Source organism: Blennius ocellaris, assembly GCF_963422515.1.
Source record: "Blennius ocellaris genome assembly, chromosome: 18".
Taxonomy (NCBI): Eukaryota; Metazoa; Chordata; class Actinopteri; order Blenniiformes; family Blenniidae; genus Blennius; species Blennius ocellaris.
Genome location: NC_137667.1, coordinates 18591213 through 18609499, shown reverse-complemented (window position 1 = coordinate 18609499; position 18287 = coordinate 18591213). Strand labels below are relative to the sequence as shown.

The 18287-nt window shown below is 44.6% G+C and overlaps 1 protein-coding gene across 1 annotated transcript in view; it reads left to right on the top strand.

The window, feature by feature from the left end:
• The window catches only part of LOC308143475 (unconventional myosin-VI-like), a 122415-nt gene that overhangs the window by 63844 nt on the left and 40284 nt on the right, over positions 1 to 18287 (top strand). Inside the window, 9 exon segments of the mRNA XM_080514298.1 lie at positions 2453 to 2610; positions 3269 to 3360; positions 5683 to 5755; positions 8616 to 8743; positions 9549 to 9644; positions 10451 to 10604; positions 10607 to 10620; positions 15624 to 15662; positions 15907 to 16000. Coding sequence (XP_080370424.1) covers positions 2453 to 2610; positions 3269 to 3360; positions 5683 to 5755; positions 8616 to 8743; positions 9549 to 9644; positions 10451 to 10604; positions 10607 to 10620; positions 15624 to 15662; positions 15907 to 16000 — 848 coding nt within the window.

The window sequence follows — 18287 nt, the reverse complement described above, 5'->3', positions numbered from 1 at the left end:
TTGCACAGGTTCTAGGCCTTAAAGGCAACACGAGGAAGCTTTTCTCGCCCCCGATCTTCTGCATATTTGGTGTTGGAGCCGTTTTGAGAAGTGGCCACAGCTGAACTTGTGACTCTGCAGGAGTCGGTACCATCTTTTGAAGGTCTCTCTCTCTCTCTCTCTGTGTTCCTCCTCCAGCATAAACCTGGACTCCTCCCTGGTGTGTGTCTGTGACTGATGACAATCTAAACTTGTGACGTTTTTGCACAGCAGTGAGGCACAAAGAGAATCCTGGCGAGAAATGCCAGCCGAGCGCAGACACTGAAGTGAATTAAAGCTCGGAATGTCAGGTGGTTTTCCCCTTGGCAGGCAGGTCATGCTAACACAGCGTAATGTGTGAGGAAAAAAAACACACCAGACGCCACTCTACCCTCCCTCCCCCTCCCCCTCCCCCCGCCGCCCCCGATATGGCCCGTAGCTTAACAAGGTGTGTGCAGAGGAGATAATTCGCCTCCAGTAGAGGAGTAGGAGGAGGATGGAGATGGATTTTGGAAGTCGTTATCCTGAGTGCCACCGGTGTGGACTCTCTTCCCACCGTGTCCCGGAGTGCCCTCCGCGCTGGAAGGAAGTCTTGACGGTAGATCCAGCTCACAAACTCAGATTAACGCGGTCAATTTTTTTTTTTTTTTTTTTGGTTTAATCTTTACGATCAGGTCACTTCTTTTGTCTGCGGCGGCGGAGCGCGGCTCACAGTCGCAGGCAATTACGACACCTCCTCAGAGCTCTCCTCCGCCGCCGCCGCCGCCGCTCCGGCTTTCTGTCGCCGGCTTTGTGGCCGCCGCCGCCTCGCACTCCGGCTCGCTTTCTCCAGCTGTCAATAACATAATTATCCGCTTGGAGAGGCAGGTGAGAGCAGTTCATTCGGGGGGTGAGTGCTCAGGTGAGCAGGTAGACCCAGTTTATCCTCCAGATTTATAAACACACTTTACAAGCAATTGGCTCCGAAGTGCTACGCAGCAGAATGCACATCCATTTTTAACTCTTCTTCACCCGGGGGGGGGGGGGTGTCTCCCTCATCCTGATATATTTGACTTAATTAGTTACACACGTTTGTATCGATCTCGCTCTTATTTATTGATCTGCCTCCTTTCTTATTTACTTATTGCCGTCCAGATTTACTGACTTGTTTACTTAGTTATTGACGGACTAAGCCCCCATTTACATAGCAAAGTCTGAAGTGGGAACTTTTTTTGTGTTTTCATTTCAGAAAGGTTTCATGTTTACATGGCAACCCTTTTTTGAGAGCGATGTCTGTTTACACAGAAACGACAAAAATGCTGGAAACAATGTAGTTTTCATGTTGGGCCACTAGTGGGTGCTGATGGTTGTTTGTTTTTTTTGTAATAAAACCACACACATGCTTACACACACGATAAACAATAACGATGAGAGTACACTGACATTCTACTGGACAGACGGCCAAGTTTGTCGTGTTTGTTGTTGGTTCCTTACTCACAAAATGTTGTACTATTTTCTGACTTGCTTTAGTTTTATCTTTACCTCCTTTATTGACTTACTTTCCCGACTTTACAATTTGTTTTGCTTTCTTTTTCGGTTACTTCGGCTCTGACGTGTTTACGTATCACTTAGTTGCATGTTTAATTATAAACTGAAGTCAGTTGAACAACAAAAACATTATTTGAACACACTTTTTGATAAAGTCCTGTAGATCAGTGTTTTTCAACCAGTGTGCGGCACACTGGCGTTCCGCAAGATATAGTCAGGTGTGCCGTGGGAAATTATCCAATTTCACATTTTTTTCTAAAAAAAACATTTGCTCTCACAGCCGCTGTCAGCTGTGAGAGCAGTGTGTTGCAGAGTAATCCTGTATAAATACTCTTCACCACTAGATGGCAGCACAGAACTTTGCCGTTGAAATCGAAACTGAAAGACGTCCGTCTGGTTAATCTCCACCACCTCCTGCTCCCATCTTGTATCAAAGTACTGTGTCAGTGACAGTGATGGAGAAGTTTTTGAAAAGGAAGAATGTGAACCAGGATCTCAGCTCTTCATCCATCAGGTCCAGGTTTCACACTGAGGGAGTCAAAATAAAAAAAAGAAATTGGAAAATACTTTTTTTCTGCATATATTTGATTCCTGTTGATAAAACTTTGATGAGAATTACTTTATATTGTTAATAGAGGCTACAGAGAGACTACATTTTAACATTTTCGGGTGGTGGTGTGCCTCCAGACTTCTCCAAACAAAAAAGTGTGCCTTGTGCTGTAGACGACGGCATGAAGGACGTATTTCACTGTTCAGTGTTTTGTCTTTATTTGCACCATTTGTGACCTCATCCCATCCGACTTTGTGGAAATCTTGTGTGTTTTTTTTGCTTGCCGAGTTTTCTTGTGAGTGTTTGTTGCCTCATCTGGTTTTGACCGGTCACTGCTTCTCCTTGTGTCCTCTGCAGGGTGCCGCTCAAGGTGGAGCAGGCCAACAATGCTCGGGACGCGTTGGCGAAGGCCGTCTACAGCCGCCTCTTCGACCACGTGGTGACCCGGGTCAACCAGTGCTTCCCCTTCGACTCGTCCGCCAACTTCATCGGCGTGCTGGACATCGCTGGCTTTGGTCAGTTTGCCTTCATGTCATTGTGGTAACGCCGTAGAGCAGGTTTGGGGGTCCGGTCTGCTTTCAGGAACCATGAGTCGGCAGAATATGCTCCGAATGAAAAACAAAAATCATCTTCAATTAGTCTTTTTGAAATGTCTTTGGACGGCAAATAGAACTTGGCCTCATGTTTGACATCCTTAATTTACACGGTCCCTCGTCCTAATCCCATTGCTTTCTTCCCGATCGAGAGATCTGATGATCCAGTTTACATGATCACGGAATTAAGCGAGGAGATTGATTCCATCGACTTCAGTCGCATAGGACCAATCCAATCAGTGTTTACATGCAGTGATTTACTGTCGCTTACTGAAAACACACGATGAGACAAAACAAGGAACTGGAAATTACAAGAGTTCCAGACGGATGAAAAGACACACGGTCGCAGTGATATTTGCAATATCAACAGTATCCAGTACTGGATAATATTGTGAAACCAAAGAGCGCCGTTTGCCTCGCCCACTGAAACGACTGCCGAGTCTCTTAAAAGCCACCAACACTCAGCTCTTCACACTTTATTCTGCACATATGCTGCGCAGCAATCAGAGCAGACATTTGCATGATTTCTTAATACGCCCGCCACGGCAGACTGACCTCTTCCTCTCCTTCTGATTCACAGAGTACTTTGAACACAACAGCTTCGAGCAGTTCTGCATTAACTACTGTAACGAGAAGCTGCAGCAGTTCTTCAACGAGCGCATCCTGAAAGAGGTGAGAGTCCTCTAATCATTATCATTTAGTTCCATTCGGGGACAAAGGGGGACACGGCAGTCGTCACCAATCGAAGCAAGCGCACGCCGACGACGCAGGATATATACATTTTGTGCTTTAAACTCTTCAGACGGTTATTTTCTGTGGGTAGACGTCCCATTTCTAAAAATTGCGGGTTTTGGTGTTTTTCCAAATGAAAGTGATATTTATCTGAAGATCAAACAGCTCTCCAAGTCAACTTTTCCACTTTGGGTTGATCACTGTTTATGTCAAGAAGTTTACAAATATTCACTTCATATGCAGTTTTGTAGCACGAAAGTGAAAGTCTTATGCCAAAGTGTCTTGGACAACAATTTCCATTTTTCCCCGGCGGTCGTGTTTCCAGGTGATTATGCTCAATGTGTTATTGTTTTACTTGGAAGTCTCCACGTGATGCAGGACGACTCTTGTCCTGAGAAGGTTTATTGCCAGTTAAAGTTGATTCTGACCACCGAAATGATCCAGCAGTATCTTTTGGGCTACTTTATTTTTTTCAGTTTGGCTAGCTAAGATGTACCATATTATCCTTTTTTAGCGTTTTATTAAGAGTAGTTTCAAACTTATTGATTACTAATTCTTTGGAATTTGTCCTTGCCTGGCCTCGGGGTACTTTTAGACAAAATGAGTTGTAGTTTAGACCGCTTCAGGGCTTGTGGAAAGGCTTTTGAATAGGGTTTGATTTGTGATGTTGCATTTATGGAAGTTTGTTTATTTTCACAATAGCTAATCAAGGTAAATGACTAGAATCTCAACATGAAGCCAATTTTAATGACATTCTCTGCTGTAAAATACAGTGAAAGGTCCCAAAAGCTTCTCCTATCGGTGTTGCATTATGGGTATTTTTACAAACTCGTCTTGACAGCATGGCTTTGAAACTAATGCCAGTTTGCCAGCTTTCATATCAGCACCAGCGTCACCGAGATGTCAGCTCGAGTCTCTTAAGAAATTGTTCACCTTATTGGACTCCTCTGTTCTAATTGAATGATCTATCGTTAAAATTAACAGTGGATTTTAATTTAAAAAAAAAGGCAAATCAAGTATTTTGCATTGTTTCAATCATTGTTCCATTAATTACTAAATGTAATTTACTTATATTTAATTAGTTTAATTCAGTCAGTGTTATTTTATCTACCGTATTTTCCGCACTATAAGGCTCACCTACATCAATTGATATAATTTACAACTTCGTTCATATATAAGGCCCACTGCATTATAAGGCGCATGGAATAGACCAGTGGTCAGCAACCTTTATAGCTCAAAGCCATTAGGTTACATTTTCCACTGATTCTAACACCCAGAGAGGTGCACACACTTTATTTTGATAGTCCTACCTGCAGCCTATGCCAGGAGCACACTACACACAAAACCTTCTTCACTACTGGTTGACAACTTACAACTACCGGTAATAAACTAAACTACATGAACTAAGCAACAAAAACACAACACAACACAATTATTACCGACACCACAAACCAAATATAACCCCCAATAATTGCACTTAAAACACCACAAACAGAAACTCCCATAATTAATTGCAGCTATCGGCTGCACTGAGGAGCTCAGGATGCAAGGCATGATGGGAATTCATGTTTTGTGTTGTTGGAGGTTATTGTGGGTTGTTGTTGGGCTTGGTGTTGTGTTGATTGTGTTTATGCTGTGTTTTTGTTCCCCAGTTTAGGGAGTAATTATTTCATCTAGTTTATTTTGGTTTGTTAGAATGCTGGTGTGCAACCATGAGTGATGAAGGTGTTGTGTGGAGTGTCGTCCGCTCTGAAGATCCGGTTGCGAAGTTAGAGTTGTCAAAATAAAAGCTTCTGGTTGCTCAGCTGTCAAATAGCAGTCTCGAGTAGAGCAATTCTTCCATATATAAGGCGCACCGGGTTATAAGGCGCACTGGCAGCTTTTGAGAACATTTCAGGTATTTAGGTGCCTTATAGTGCGGAAAATACGGTACTTCTAATTGAGTCAATTGACCAACAAATTAGCGTAAACAGTGAAACCTGTCCACTTAATAACCTCGGTGAAACAATACGTAATTACTTTTATTAAAAACCGTCGTATGTCATTTTCCTCTAAATCCTCCCGTCGACGGACTTGGTGCAGGAACACGCGCGAGGTAGGATTCCGCGTTGAAGCGTGAAGCTTGAGATGGCGAGAGCCACTCGTCAGAGAGCCGGGCTGCCCTCCGGCCCCCGAGCCGCGCACTCCGTGGCCGTCCTCATTAGAAGAGCGCTGCTGCAGGTTCTCATTAGGAACGTCTCGCCTCTGTTTTTTTCCCCCCAGGAGCAAGAGCTGTACCAGCGGGAGGGACTCGGAGTCAACGAGGTGCACTACGTCGACAATCAAGACTGCATAGGTGCGCCTCATGGTCCCGCGGCGCCGGCCGCACACTCAGAGGTTCCTCACACGAGTTCACCGAGTTCTTCCTGGAGACTGATCCGCAGTTTTACCTGAACAGGCAGCCTGTCGTCCTCAGAGACGACAAACGCAGTCATATTCATAGCGAGTATATCAACAATATTATATTAACTTTAGGTCATGTTTACCTGACAGATTCAAGTGGAAATTTGTCATTTTTTTCCCATTTTTGTGTTAAAAGTTTGATGTTTATACCGAAACTGCAGGAAAGCTGAAAACAAAGGAGTTGGATTCTGTCAAGTGTAAAACCCAGAATATGGACTGGGAGTCATGACGGCTCAGAGGGACGCCATTGTTGTTATTGTCCAGCTCCTCGCATGATGCCCATTCACAGTCGCAGCTGGACTTGTAAATGTGTGTTTTCAGTTGCTCTGAGCTTCCAGACTAACTGTCTCCAAGACAAAGTCCGGATTCAATTTGCTTTGAGATGCTTTCAACCCGGGAGGAAGCAGAATTTAAATGCACAAGCACCTGTTGGGATCCAGTGAGTTCCATTGCAGGTTTTGTACAACGATCCCTGAAAACAGTCTCTCGAGGATTTTGAGGATATTCTAACTTTCATTGTGTTTTGGGCTCCTGTTTACTTGACAACGGTGCTCGTAGCCACTGAAAATGGAACTTTCAAATGCGAATCCGAAGATGGAACTTTTGGAAAATGGCGGAAGAGCAACTTCTCTAAAACGCTTCTACTGCACATGCACACCATGGCTGTGGTAAATAGTTGTTCTGCACATGCTCGGTAGATCAGTAGGCTCTCTTCACGTGAAAACGCATAGTTTTTTGCATTTTCCTTTCAGAAAAGTTTCACATTTGCAAAGCAACTTTTTGAAAAAGAGGTCCGTTTATGTGGAAACGTTGCTACTGGTCGTGAGCACCACTGCCGTACTAAATAGTAGTTCTGCACATGCTCAGTAGATGGACAATAAGATCAAAGTTTCCTCCAGAATGTCGTGACTCCTCGTCCATGTTCTCCTGGGACTTGGTAGTTTTATTTTGACAGTCACCTGGAATAACAATCCAACTTGGTCGTCTGTCCACGAAACTGTCCGTGTTCTCCCGTTGTTAATGTTTACAGTGTATTGTTCTCTGGAGGCCTGACTGTGAGGCTTCATTACAAAAACAAACTGCAGCGCCAGCCTGTGGTCCGGCATGTTAACTACATCATTTTCAAAATGTCTGTACTGTAAACAAAAAATATTTCTGGAAGGAAAAGGCGAAGACGTTGAGTTTCCACTTGAAACGTCATGTGTTGAGGGGGCCTCTACCCTTATGCCCCTGAAATCTTCCTCTGCTGGATGGAAGGCGGCCTAATGGGCGTCGTACTGACAAGCTTTTGCCGCTCGATGACGGCCTCAACGCGCCGCCGCCTGCTCGCCTTCATCACCACGGGCGCCCGCTCTCGGCAGCTCGACCTCGTCGCCTGGGTCTGCCAGCGGGTGTCGGCACAGATTGAGTGACGGAGCGCGTGAACTCCTGTCCTGCTCTGAAATGTGTCTTCATTACTGCGGGAGATGGATGCGGGGTGATTAGAGGTGAGCGAGGTTAATGACGGCTTTCTGCTGACGTCCCACATCAGCATTCAACCGCTGAGCCGCAGTGGCGTCGGCTAGGACGGAGGCGAGGCGCCTCACACGGAGCACCGCTCGCTACCACATCTCTTCGAATACCTCTGTTTGTTTGGGTTCCCAGCAGGTGTTGCGAAAGCCCCAGCTCGTCTTTGTTTGCGCGCCACCAGAGAGCATAAAAAATCACACTTAATGTGGCAGAAAATTACGTCTGTACAAACAGGAGATACACGACGGCATGCGAGACGAAGCAAGGATTAACACACACGTTAATGCGGAGTGGAAAGTTGGCGGCAGGAGGCGTTTTGTTCAGGTGTGTTGGGGAGTTACTCATGCGGTGGTTATCACGTGCAGGCGCCTGCTGCTGGGCTCCAGTCCTGGTTGTGCAGTGGAGGAGGTGGAGGATTTGTTTTTTTGTTTTTTTTGTTTTTCCCGGAGTGAATGTGGCTCAGGGCTCCTCTGACCCCGCGTCCTCGTACCGAGTGAAGCCTGTGAGTAGGAGTCAAACAGCCTCAACCAGTCGATTCATGTGAGGAAGTGTTGCTCACAGAGCCTCGGAGCGGCGTGGGAAATCGCTTCTCCTCCCAACGCCTCGCGTCATCTTTCCTTCTCTCCACGACTTCTTTTTCAACAATATTCTGTGTCCTGACTATAAATCCCCGTTTACACGACAGCAATCGACTGAAAACTCTGGCGTTTTTGTTTCAGCAAAGTTTTGTATTTAAACATTTTAAAAATGGTTGTTGCACACATGGAAACTACTGCTGTTGGTATTATTACCACTATTTTTCTACTTCTATTATTACTACTACTATAACTACTAATTCTACCACTACTACTACTACTATAATTCTTACTATATTACTGCTCGTGCAATAATAGTAATAATGCTACTGCAATTAGTATTATATCACTACAGCTCTACTACTACTGCTACAACTACAATCACTACGATCACTAGTAATCATACTATTAATACTAGTAATAGTAATACTACTATTATGAATACAAGTTACACCAATTGTTCCTATTCCTACTACTTTACTACTACTACTACTACTAATATGACTGAATTTGTATTATTATTAATGATAATGTTTCATTAAACTAGTTTTCATATTTCCAGTCAGGTCAAGAAGAGTCTGTGATGAGTTCCTCTTTTTTTCTCCCATTCAATCGGACTTCATTGCGGTTTTTAATTGTACCCCCCCCCCGTCTCCGCCCCCCCTGCAGACCTGGTGGAGGCCAAGTTGGTGGGCATCCTGGACATCCTGGACGAAGAGAACCGTCTACCTCAGCCCAGCGACCAGCACTTCACCGACACCGTCCACAACAAACACAAGAACCACTTCCGCCTCACCGTGAGTCCACGCTGCCAGAAATCAGTCCGACAGCACGTCAAAGAATCCCGGGAAGGTTTCCTTTGATTCTTTGGCGGAGAAAAACAGTTTAAACTGCGTAAAAAGTAATCGATTGATTTCTTCAAATGGTGACGTTATTGTGCTGCACCAGCTCAATTGTTTAAAGCAAAAAAAAACGTCCACGTTGTGCTTGTTCATTTTCAATTTTCTCACTTGTTTCAAATCATTCTTTAAAATAAAGAATTCATTATTGGAATATGTATTATTTTATCATATTGATTATATTGGCCAGAACTACATATATTTATTTGGAGGACTTATTGACATTTTTCAATTTTTATTTTTTTTTAATTTAACAGCAATCCTGCAAAATAAACTTCTGCGAGCAAATCGCTTTTTAACCAGAGCCTCCAGATCTGGTTGATAAGTACCTGCGCCACAGAGGAAGTGTCAAAATGAGCACTCTTCCCACTTGAGTGCGATTTAAATGAAATCTCTGCGAACAGCTCATTCTAAACCCTCCCTCGCTCAGATTGACTTTAAAGTGTCCGCGTTACCGCGGTGACCGACGCCCGCTTCGGCGGGTTTCGGGTGAAGGACGCAGGTTTAACTTGCTGACACCGGATCTTTAATCTTCATTTACAGCCGCGGGTGATTGACGGCGGGGGGAATTAACTCGCTGCTGTAAATGGAAAACATGCAGGAACTCTGCTGAGTCTGACAGTTGGTGTGTGTGTGTTTTGTGTATGTCCACACATGTGATCAACTGTGTGTGTGTGTGTGTGTGTGTGTGTGTGTCCCTCAGGTACCCAGGAAGTCTAAGCTGGCCGTCCACAGGAACGTGAGGGACGATGAAGGATTCATTATCAGACACTTTGCAGGAGCCGTGTGCTACGAGACGGTGCGTTTTCTCAGCCTCGGCTTCTTTTTTTTCCGACACGAATGTCACAACAAAATACCCCCCCCCTCTCTGTTTGATGGCCGGGCTGGAGGAAACGCCGGCGATCACAGCGTTTTTAAACACGAAAGCGAATGACCGTTCAGATCCCGAGAAGAAAAAAAAACAAGTCAAACGGAGTCGTGAGGAGATTTTTAAATGACAGAGACGCTTCCTGTATACTAATATTTGTACACTACCCGTAAGCCTCCACCTTAAAGGACCAGAGCACACAGGCTAAACTGGTCGGATGAACAAACACAGCATGTGAGCACGGTTACCTCATATTTAGCATTTTTCTAAAACCAGCCAAGTAGAATCTACGTTTTTCTTTCCATTTGATCTCATTCTGCAAATTTCATTACTTTTTTTTTTCTTTACTCCTCGTCGTAAGCCGAGTCCAGTGTCGTCAGCTTTATTTATACTTTAAAATTGTCTTTAAACGGACGTCCAGAACGCAGCGAAAGTCTTTCCGTTTACACTTCAACCTTTTGATTTCATCTCCAATCTGTTGTCTTTTAGTCTTAAAAAATGTTCTTTATTCACAAAATGTTGACTTGGAATGAAAAGGTCGACTCAGTTTTATTTTAAGCAGTCTGGACATTAATCAGACTGGACATTAACTTAAAAGAATCAACATCATGCTTCACGTTAATTCTTGACCCCCCCCCCCCCCCCCCCCCCCCGTCTTTTCATTTCTCAAAATGTGCTCGGGAGTATAAATCTGTATGTTGAAACTGCTGAATTGTTGAATGGCTCCTCCTCAACAGACCAAGTTCGTGGAGAAGAACCACGACGCTCTGCACATGTCTCTGGAGTGCTTGATCAGCGAGTCCAAGGATCGCTTCGTCCGCGAGCTCTTCGAGAACTCCAACAACAGCAAGGACGTGAAGCAGAAGGCCGGGAAGCTCAGCTTCATCAGCGTCGCAACAAGTTCAAGGTCACTTGCAGCTCCACTCAATCTAAGGCCATTTGCATTAGTTTGTACTGGGATGTAGTTTTTGATTGTAAATTGGTGTTTAGTCTTAGTTGCTTGTCGATTCATGTGACTGAAATACTCTCGTTACCGTCAAATGTATGTTTGCTTAACTGCCATGCAGCCTCCCACCACCAGTCGGAGCTCCAGAGCCTTCAGACAGCTGTTAGAGCAGTGTACATGAAACTCACAATTTTGACCCGTGTCGTCATTTTATATGAACAATTCAATCTTTCCTCAACGTTGGAGCATCATTGTGCAGGTCCATCTTAACACACATCTTCGTCACTTTTCTACCACGATTATTGGCTGAATGGACTCTGAGCGACCTCTGGAAACAGGCCACGGTGTTGCTGAGCTGTCAGCTCCAGACTCTCCTCAGACGCTCTCCTCCCTGGAGCACAATTGTAGGAAACTACCTGTTAATGTATGAGGTTATGGAGTTTGCTCCCCCGTCTCACACTGCGGATTGTGAAAGGTGCATCTGGCATCTGCAGTAAACTTTGGAAAGCCTCTAAAATCAGATTTGATAAGTGTTATACGTGGAGGGCTGCTGCGTGCCGCTAGCCGGCTGCCTCGGGGGATGGGGGGAGGAGGGGGGGGGGGGGGGGGGGAGGGGGGGGGGGGGGGGGGGGGGGGGGGGGTGGCGCTCTGCAGAGCCGCGGCTATTAGCCGAGCACACGGCTAATTAAAAGTCCCCGCTGCCACTGGCTCATCTGACTGATGAAGACGTGCTGTCTGTCAAAACGCCGGCTGCCTCGCCTCATTAGAGGCTTCAACTGGAGCTGTGCTTCACTCTGTCGCTGGTGGAGGTGGCGGCCGAAGACCTCCGGTCAAGCCATTCACACAGGCCTCAGCTAAATGCTGCGGCACCTTGGTTTTAACTATCCCAGAGTGCGGTCCTAGTCCCGGGGCCATGTGGAGTTAACACCCCGAGGCAAACAGGAGCTGCTAACTGGCGGAGTTTGGAGAAACTTGTCAACTGAGAGTTGTTTGGGGTTTTTTTTTTTTTTTGGTCCTCATTTGAGGGTCTTATACTGATGAGAGACGTTAGAGGACCTGACATTTGTGTTGATGGTAGATTCAGATTCAGTAAAAGAAGAACACACCAAGGAGTTTCACCGTCTTCTTTTCACACAGACGAATACTTGCAGAAAGTCTCTCGTGACGACGTTTCATTCACACCCCGAAGAAGATGTAGTTTTCACGTCGTGCCACTAGTTGGTGCTGTTGTTTGTTTTTGTTATGAATCCGCACACACGTGCACAGAGAACAATCTACTATAAACACTAACAACGGTGGGAACGCGGACATTCTAGTGGACAGACGACCAAGCTGGATCGTTATCGCAGTGACTGTCAAAATAAAAGTACCAAGTCCAGGAGAATCTGCAGTGGGAGTCGTGACACGACGGAGGAAACATTGTTCTGCTACTGAGCATGTGCAGTAGCAGCGATTCCGGTGTGAGATTTTCAATACATTGCTAAATGCGAAACTTTTCAGTCCCGAAAACGCAAAAACAATGTTTTTACTCCTGGTGTTCTGAAAACAAAGTGTATTTGAAAAAAACAAAGAAGTCACAACATGGACGGTTCCCGTGATGTATGAAGTTAGGAACATGTCAGGTGTGGCGCCGCACCAGCAAACCCCCGAGCGCTAACGGCACTGACCTCAAAGTCCAAGCACATTTAAAGGATCTGAATCAGAGCCGTCAGTTTTTGTATAATATTCACGGCTTTTTTTTTTTCTTCTTAGTTTGGGGGGGGAAAAACTCTTTATATCCTTCTCACCTAACTCACCTCTTATAACGCCCACAGATGTGTCATCCAACCAGGAGCAAGGTTAGCTAAAAAAAACACCGCGCCTGGATCCACTCAATCACTAAAAAAATCATTAGACATGTTGTTCCAAAAAAAAAAACAACCCACATAACCCGGGGGCGCGGTGGCCGGGTGGTTTATCAGAGCCAGAGAGCAGCCGAGTGGAAGGTACGAGAGGGCGGCCGCGGTTTTATGTTAAAGGGATTCACAGGAACGTCGCAGGCTTTGATGTACAGATATTCACCCCCCGACACGGAGATGTGATTTAAAGCTCTGAGAATGTGCGAACGCTGTCCATCTCCCGACGTGTCGGATCCTGGAGCGCGGGGATTCTCGCTCCGTCGGCTGTCACCATGATTTCTTTTTATCTCTGCTCATGCAGGAAGCGCCGTGTGGCTAACGCGCGGTGCGGCTAACGTGTCCAGTTCAAACAGCCCGCCTGCTTTGTGGCCATGAATTATTGCAATCATAGTTTCTTTTCTGGAGTAATCAAACAACTTAAGAAATTGTGCAAGAAGCTGAAGTTGGCCAATGATCTGCTTGTCCAAGGCTTGAATAGCATGAGAGTGACTCACCATTCCACCGAGTGTCACGTAGTGGCAATGCCAGCCTGGTGCCAAGGTGTTACGCTACATTTTAAAAGCACTTTAAGAGCCACGGACGTTATTGATATTTGAGACTAGGGACGCTTTTTTTGGGGGGGGGGGGGGGTTGTAGTATTTTTTGCTTCGGAGGCATTTGTTGAATAATTAAACCCTTTTTCAACATCTGTCAAATAAGCCATCGTCACCAACACCAAATGTAAATCTTTAAAATAACCGCAAGGTTTAGTTGATGACATTTGTGCACACTGGGTGGCAGTATTGAGCCACTTCTCAGTTTTTGTTAAGAATTTGTTGTTGTATTGCCCCCCCCCCTCCGATCCCCCCCCTAAAAGTTGTATAATGACTCACTGTTCCATCTGGTGGTCTAAACTGGAATTACATGATTGGGCTTTCAAGATGGTTTGTTTATTCAGAAGAAGAAATTTCAAGATGTTTTATGACAAAATTTTCTACAGATTTAAAGTAAAATGCACAAATGTTCACGTTTTAAATAATATAATTTTTTTATGTTTTTTCTTGGAAAACCATGATTTTTTTTTTTGGATTTTTTTTTTAACTTTCACTTTAAATTCAGTGTTAACTCTAATTACTTCAGGCTTGATGATGAAGTGCAAAAAAGTAAAAACAAACTTTAATGGTTGTGATGCCCTTCATATACATCTGTGGGTTTTTTGGGATCCTGTAACCTTCCATAAATCCTTTAAATATATTTTCTCTCTTTATTGGTGCTATTCTCACTCTGACCGTTAGGGGGCATCATCAAACATCAACTGACTGCAAATGTGGTTAAAAAAAAACAGTGCTGACACTGACTTAAATGGACAATGATTACTTAAAAGTACTCATTTTACGTGATTGGGTTTTTTTTTTATGACTGATGTTAGAAAAATTGCCAGCAAACAAAATAGAAAACATTTGAACCTGGAAATAAAGATATCAAAGTTTAAACTTTGCTTTATTGTTAGTTCTGCTTAGATGAATAGAGAACTGAACTGGCATTTCTCTCTCCTGCCCATGTTTGAAATAAAAGATTTCATAAGCTGACAATATTCTCGGCTAAAGAAATAATGGAGCTACAATATATACAGGCGAACAATATAATAAAGTAAGAGTATAAAAGTCAAATTAAATAAACACGACGGCCGACAGTGAGATCAAACGCAACAATATTTGATTGAGGTTATAAAAAGTTGCCGCTCGAGTAAATAAAACTCAACCTTCTCATCAAACGCTTTATGAAATCCGTGTATTTGAAGCAGTTTTATTGGTAAACACAGAGGCTGGAGTTCTTTCGGGGTCCGTTGGGGGCGAGTCGGGCTGCAGGCGAGCCTGACAGACGCCTGATTACCTGCAGTGTTTTCCTCCTCCTCCTCCTCCTCCTCCTCCTCCTCCCTGTCCCAGCTGAGTAGGTGTAGAGATGTAGGGGGACAGTCACACCGGGCCACAGCTGATGGAAATCAGCAGCGATGAATCTCGAGTCGGTGGAGGTGAGGGAGGCGACGGGAGCCCCGCAGCGTTTTATTACTCCCCGACAGCACGCCGCTGTCCCTGCTCGCACCGCCAATACATCATAACAAGGGTGTCCTAATCCAAAGACACCGCTGACAATTCGCTACGTTCTCTCCAGGGTTGTACAGTCAGACTGCAGCTTTTCACCACAAGCCAGTCACTTTTCTCAAACATCTGTAAGCGTATTTGGTCGCTTCGATGCACTTTGAAGGATATTTAAACTGTAAAAACTGTTGAAAACAAGCCAGTTCTATTGAGTCTTTGTTGCTGCTTTCGGCTGCCTCAAGTTAACTCCTTTAAAATGGGACATATTCTGTGAAAAATGAGGAAGATGCTCTATAATGTGTATTTGTAATCTGATTACATTTGTTTGCGGGAGGAAGATGCTCTATAATGCAGATGTTGGAGGAAGAAGATGCTCTATAATCTGGATATTACAGGATGAATATGCTCTGTGATCTGATGTTAGAGGAGGAAGATGCTCTATAATCTGGGCGTTACTGGAGGAAGATGCTCTATAATCTGATGTTGGAGGAGGAAGATTCTCTATAATCTGATGTTAGAGGAAGATGCTCTATAACCTGATGTTAGAGGAGGAAGATGCTCTATAATCTGGATGTTAGAGGAGGAAGATGCTCTATAATCTGATGATAGAACAGGAAGATGCTCTATAATCTGGATGTTAGTGGAGGAAGATGCTCTATAATCTGGATGGTAGTAGGACGAAGATGCTCTATAATCTGGATATTAGATGAGGGCGATGCTCTATAATCTGATGTTAGAGGAGGAAGATGCTCTATAACCTGGATGTTAGAGGAGGAAGATGCTCTATAATCTGATGTTAGGGGAGGAAGATGCTCTATAATCTGATGTTAGAGGAGGAAGATGCTCTATAATCTGGATGTTAGAGGAGGAAGATGCTCTATAACCTGGTTGTTAGTTGAAGTTACATCAGTCAGTGGGAGGAAGATGTTTGCCTTCAGATTATTAGATTAAATTGATCATTCCCCCTCCTTTTCTTTTCCTCCTCCAGACTCAGCTGAACATCCTGCTGGAGAAGCTGCGCAGCACGGTCAGTGTTTCCTCCTGCTCACGTCTCACTGTGCTGCTTTATGTCCTGGACCATCCTTCCTGTGTTCCAGCTCTGTGCCTCCTGAGAGGCAGCCACGTTGGCGCTCTGCCTCCCGGCTGCACAGAGCTCGTGTCCTCACTCACATGTGATGAATGTCATGAATTCCTCATGCGTTTCCTGCCGTTTCTGCTTGGTTTATATGCTTTTTTTTACCCCCCTTCCATCTGTGTGTGTTACTGCACAGGGCTCCAGCTTCATCCGCTGCATTAAACCCAACCTGAAGATGGTCAGCCACCAGTTTGAAGGAGCTCAGATTCTCTCCCAGCTGCAGTGCTCCGGTCAGTTCTTTATCTGCCACTTTCTCACTAAGTGATGTTTCCATGCAGATCAAAAGTTACCGGTTGATGAAACACAGCAGCCACATACTAAACACAGCCACTGTGTTTGGCTACTTGTTTTGTTCAATACTTAACCAGGGACTGAGATTCATTAACTGGACTGAATGCACAGTGGGTTTTTTTTAGTGAGACCAGTAACTGGAGTCATTGAACCGATTCAGCCAAAACGAACGAGTCAATAGTGTTTTTAGTGAGTCAGCTATTTGAGTCAATGGACTGATTCAACCGTGTGAGTCCATAGTGGTTCTGAAATCAGTGAACTGATTCTACCAAATCCTCTGAGTCCTCTGTGTTTTGAGAGAGCCAGGTAATTGAGTCAATGAACCGATCCAACTGAATCGTCTGAGTCGATAGTTATTCAGGAGATTCTGCCGATTTGAATAAGTGAATCAGATCAACCAAGTCATCTGGGTCGACGGTGTTTTGAGTGGGTTTAGTGAGTCAAAGAACCGATGCAGCCATGTCACCGGAGTTAAGTGTTTCTGGTGAATGTGACTCGCCGCACCATCTTGTGGTACAAAGTGGTATTGTGACGCGACTGGGCTGGAGCGAGCATGTTAGCTCGTTCTCGAGGTATTTATCAGCTTTCTGACTGTTTGTGTTTGAGAGGCCTGTTCTAGTCTGAACTGATTTCCCTAAAGGATTTCAGTCCCTATAATTGATTCCAGCTGTCATTGATAACAAACCAGCCTCACGCTCGTGCAGAGATATATACGACGCCGCTGTTTTTTTTTCTGTTCTTCCTTTATGCGACTCTGCCGTCAGCAGATCCCGTTTATCCCGCTTAAAGTACGAGATCTGCCACGCAGACATCGAAACAAAGCAGCGACCGAGTACACAATGTCAAGAAAGATGCAGAACCAAGGACAAACAGTCGGAGCACATCGGCCGTGACTCACTCTCACCATTCACACCGAGCAGGTCGCTTGTTACTGTACCTGGAAACAACAGTGATATGGAGAGGAATGTCTGCCGTCCTCGTACTGAGCTATAAAGGATGTATCAGTTCAGGATGGCGTTCAGTGTCAAAGTGATGCATGGTTTTAGAATCCGTGAGCATTATCTTCCTGTTGCATCCCTGATTTTGGCCAAAACTCAATGAAGCAGCTGTTAATTCAGTGTTAAATCATGTGTGTCTCATTAAGTTGAACTGATTGAAAAGCATTCGAACGGCAAGGACGCTCGATAGAAATGAAATATGTCTCCCAGTTCTGCCAATTTCCATTGATTCTTTCCACAGTGGTCAGTACAAACCTCGTAATTTATAACTCGTCAATCAGAACATTTGTCGTCACAAAGCCTGCCGAAATACTTGGTAGCCTCAAAGTAGCTTAAAGTAGAATTGTCTCGCTCAAACTCTGTTTGCCTCTTATTGCAAATGTTACGTCTGGGCCATATGTTGTGATTCTTTTAGAATGCATTGTTGAAGATTAGACTAGATTGCAGTATGTATTTTGAACTCGTTCCTGCTGAATTCATTCATCCATCTTGTGAAGCCGTGTTATTCAACTCAGACCTTGTTAGCCCAACGTATCCTGTGAAAACACAACATCTCTGCGTTTTTGGTTCAGAAAAGTTCCACGTTTACATACCAACGTTTCCCGTTTACACGGAAATGGCGGCGACGCTAAAAACACGGCAGTTCTCCTGTTGGGCCACTAGTGGGTGAAGAATAGAAGAACGGCGTGTGTCCTCTGCACCACTTCAACCGGCCGCTGACCTTAAAATAGCCACGCATGCAAATCAGTGGACATCTTGCAGAGATAAAGCTGAAGGAGAAGTTCCTGCCTTCAGGGACAAAAAGAAAAACTTTGGGAACAAGCTTTTCTCTTCTTTGCTTGTCACTTTATAGCATGCGAGCTTCGCGGCTCAACACAAATGCAAATGTGCAGCTGGCATGTCGCCACATAAACTGTCTAAAAGAAAAGCTGGAGTCCCACCGACAGGAGAGCCACACTGGCTCAAGGATCACAAGAAGTTGATGAATGGCTATCGGTATTTGAATGTTACGTGTTTTACCATGGCGATTAAAGACCAACGCAGTTTTTTCATGGAGCTTATCAATTAACTGTGTGCTTTGGTGGGATTGTGTGTGGAAATCAGGAGTTAAACTGCTGAAGTGATGATAAAGGGGAATAAGTGGAGTTCATTTAGCATTTGCTGGTTAGTGGCTATCAACATGTTCGTACACAGACACTCGTGTGGACAGACGACCAAGTTGGCCTGT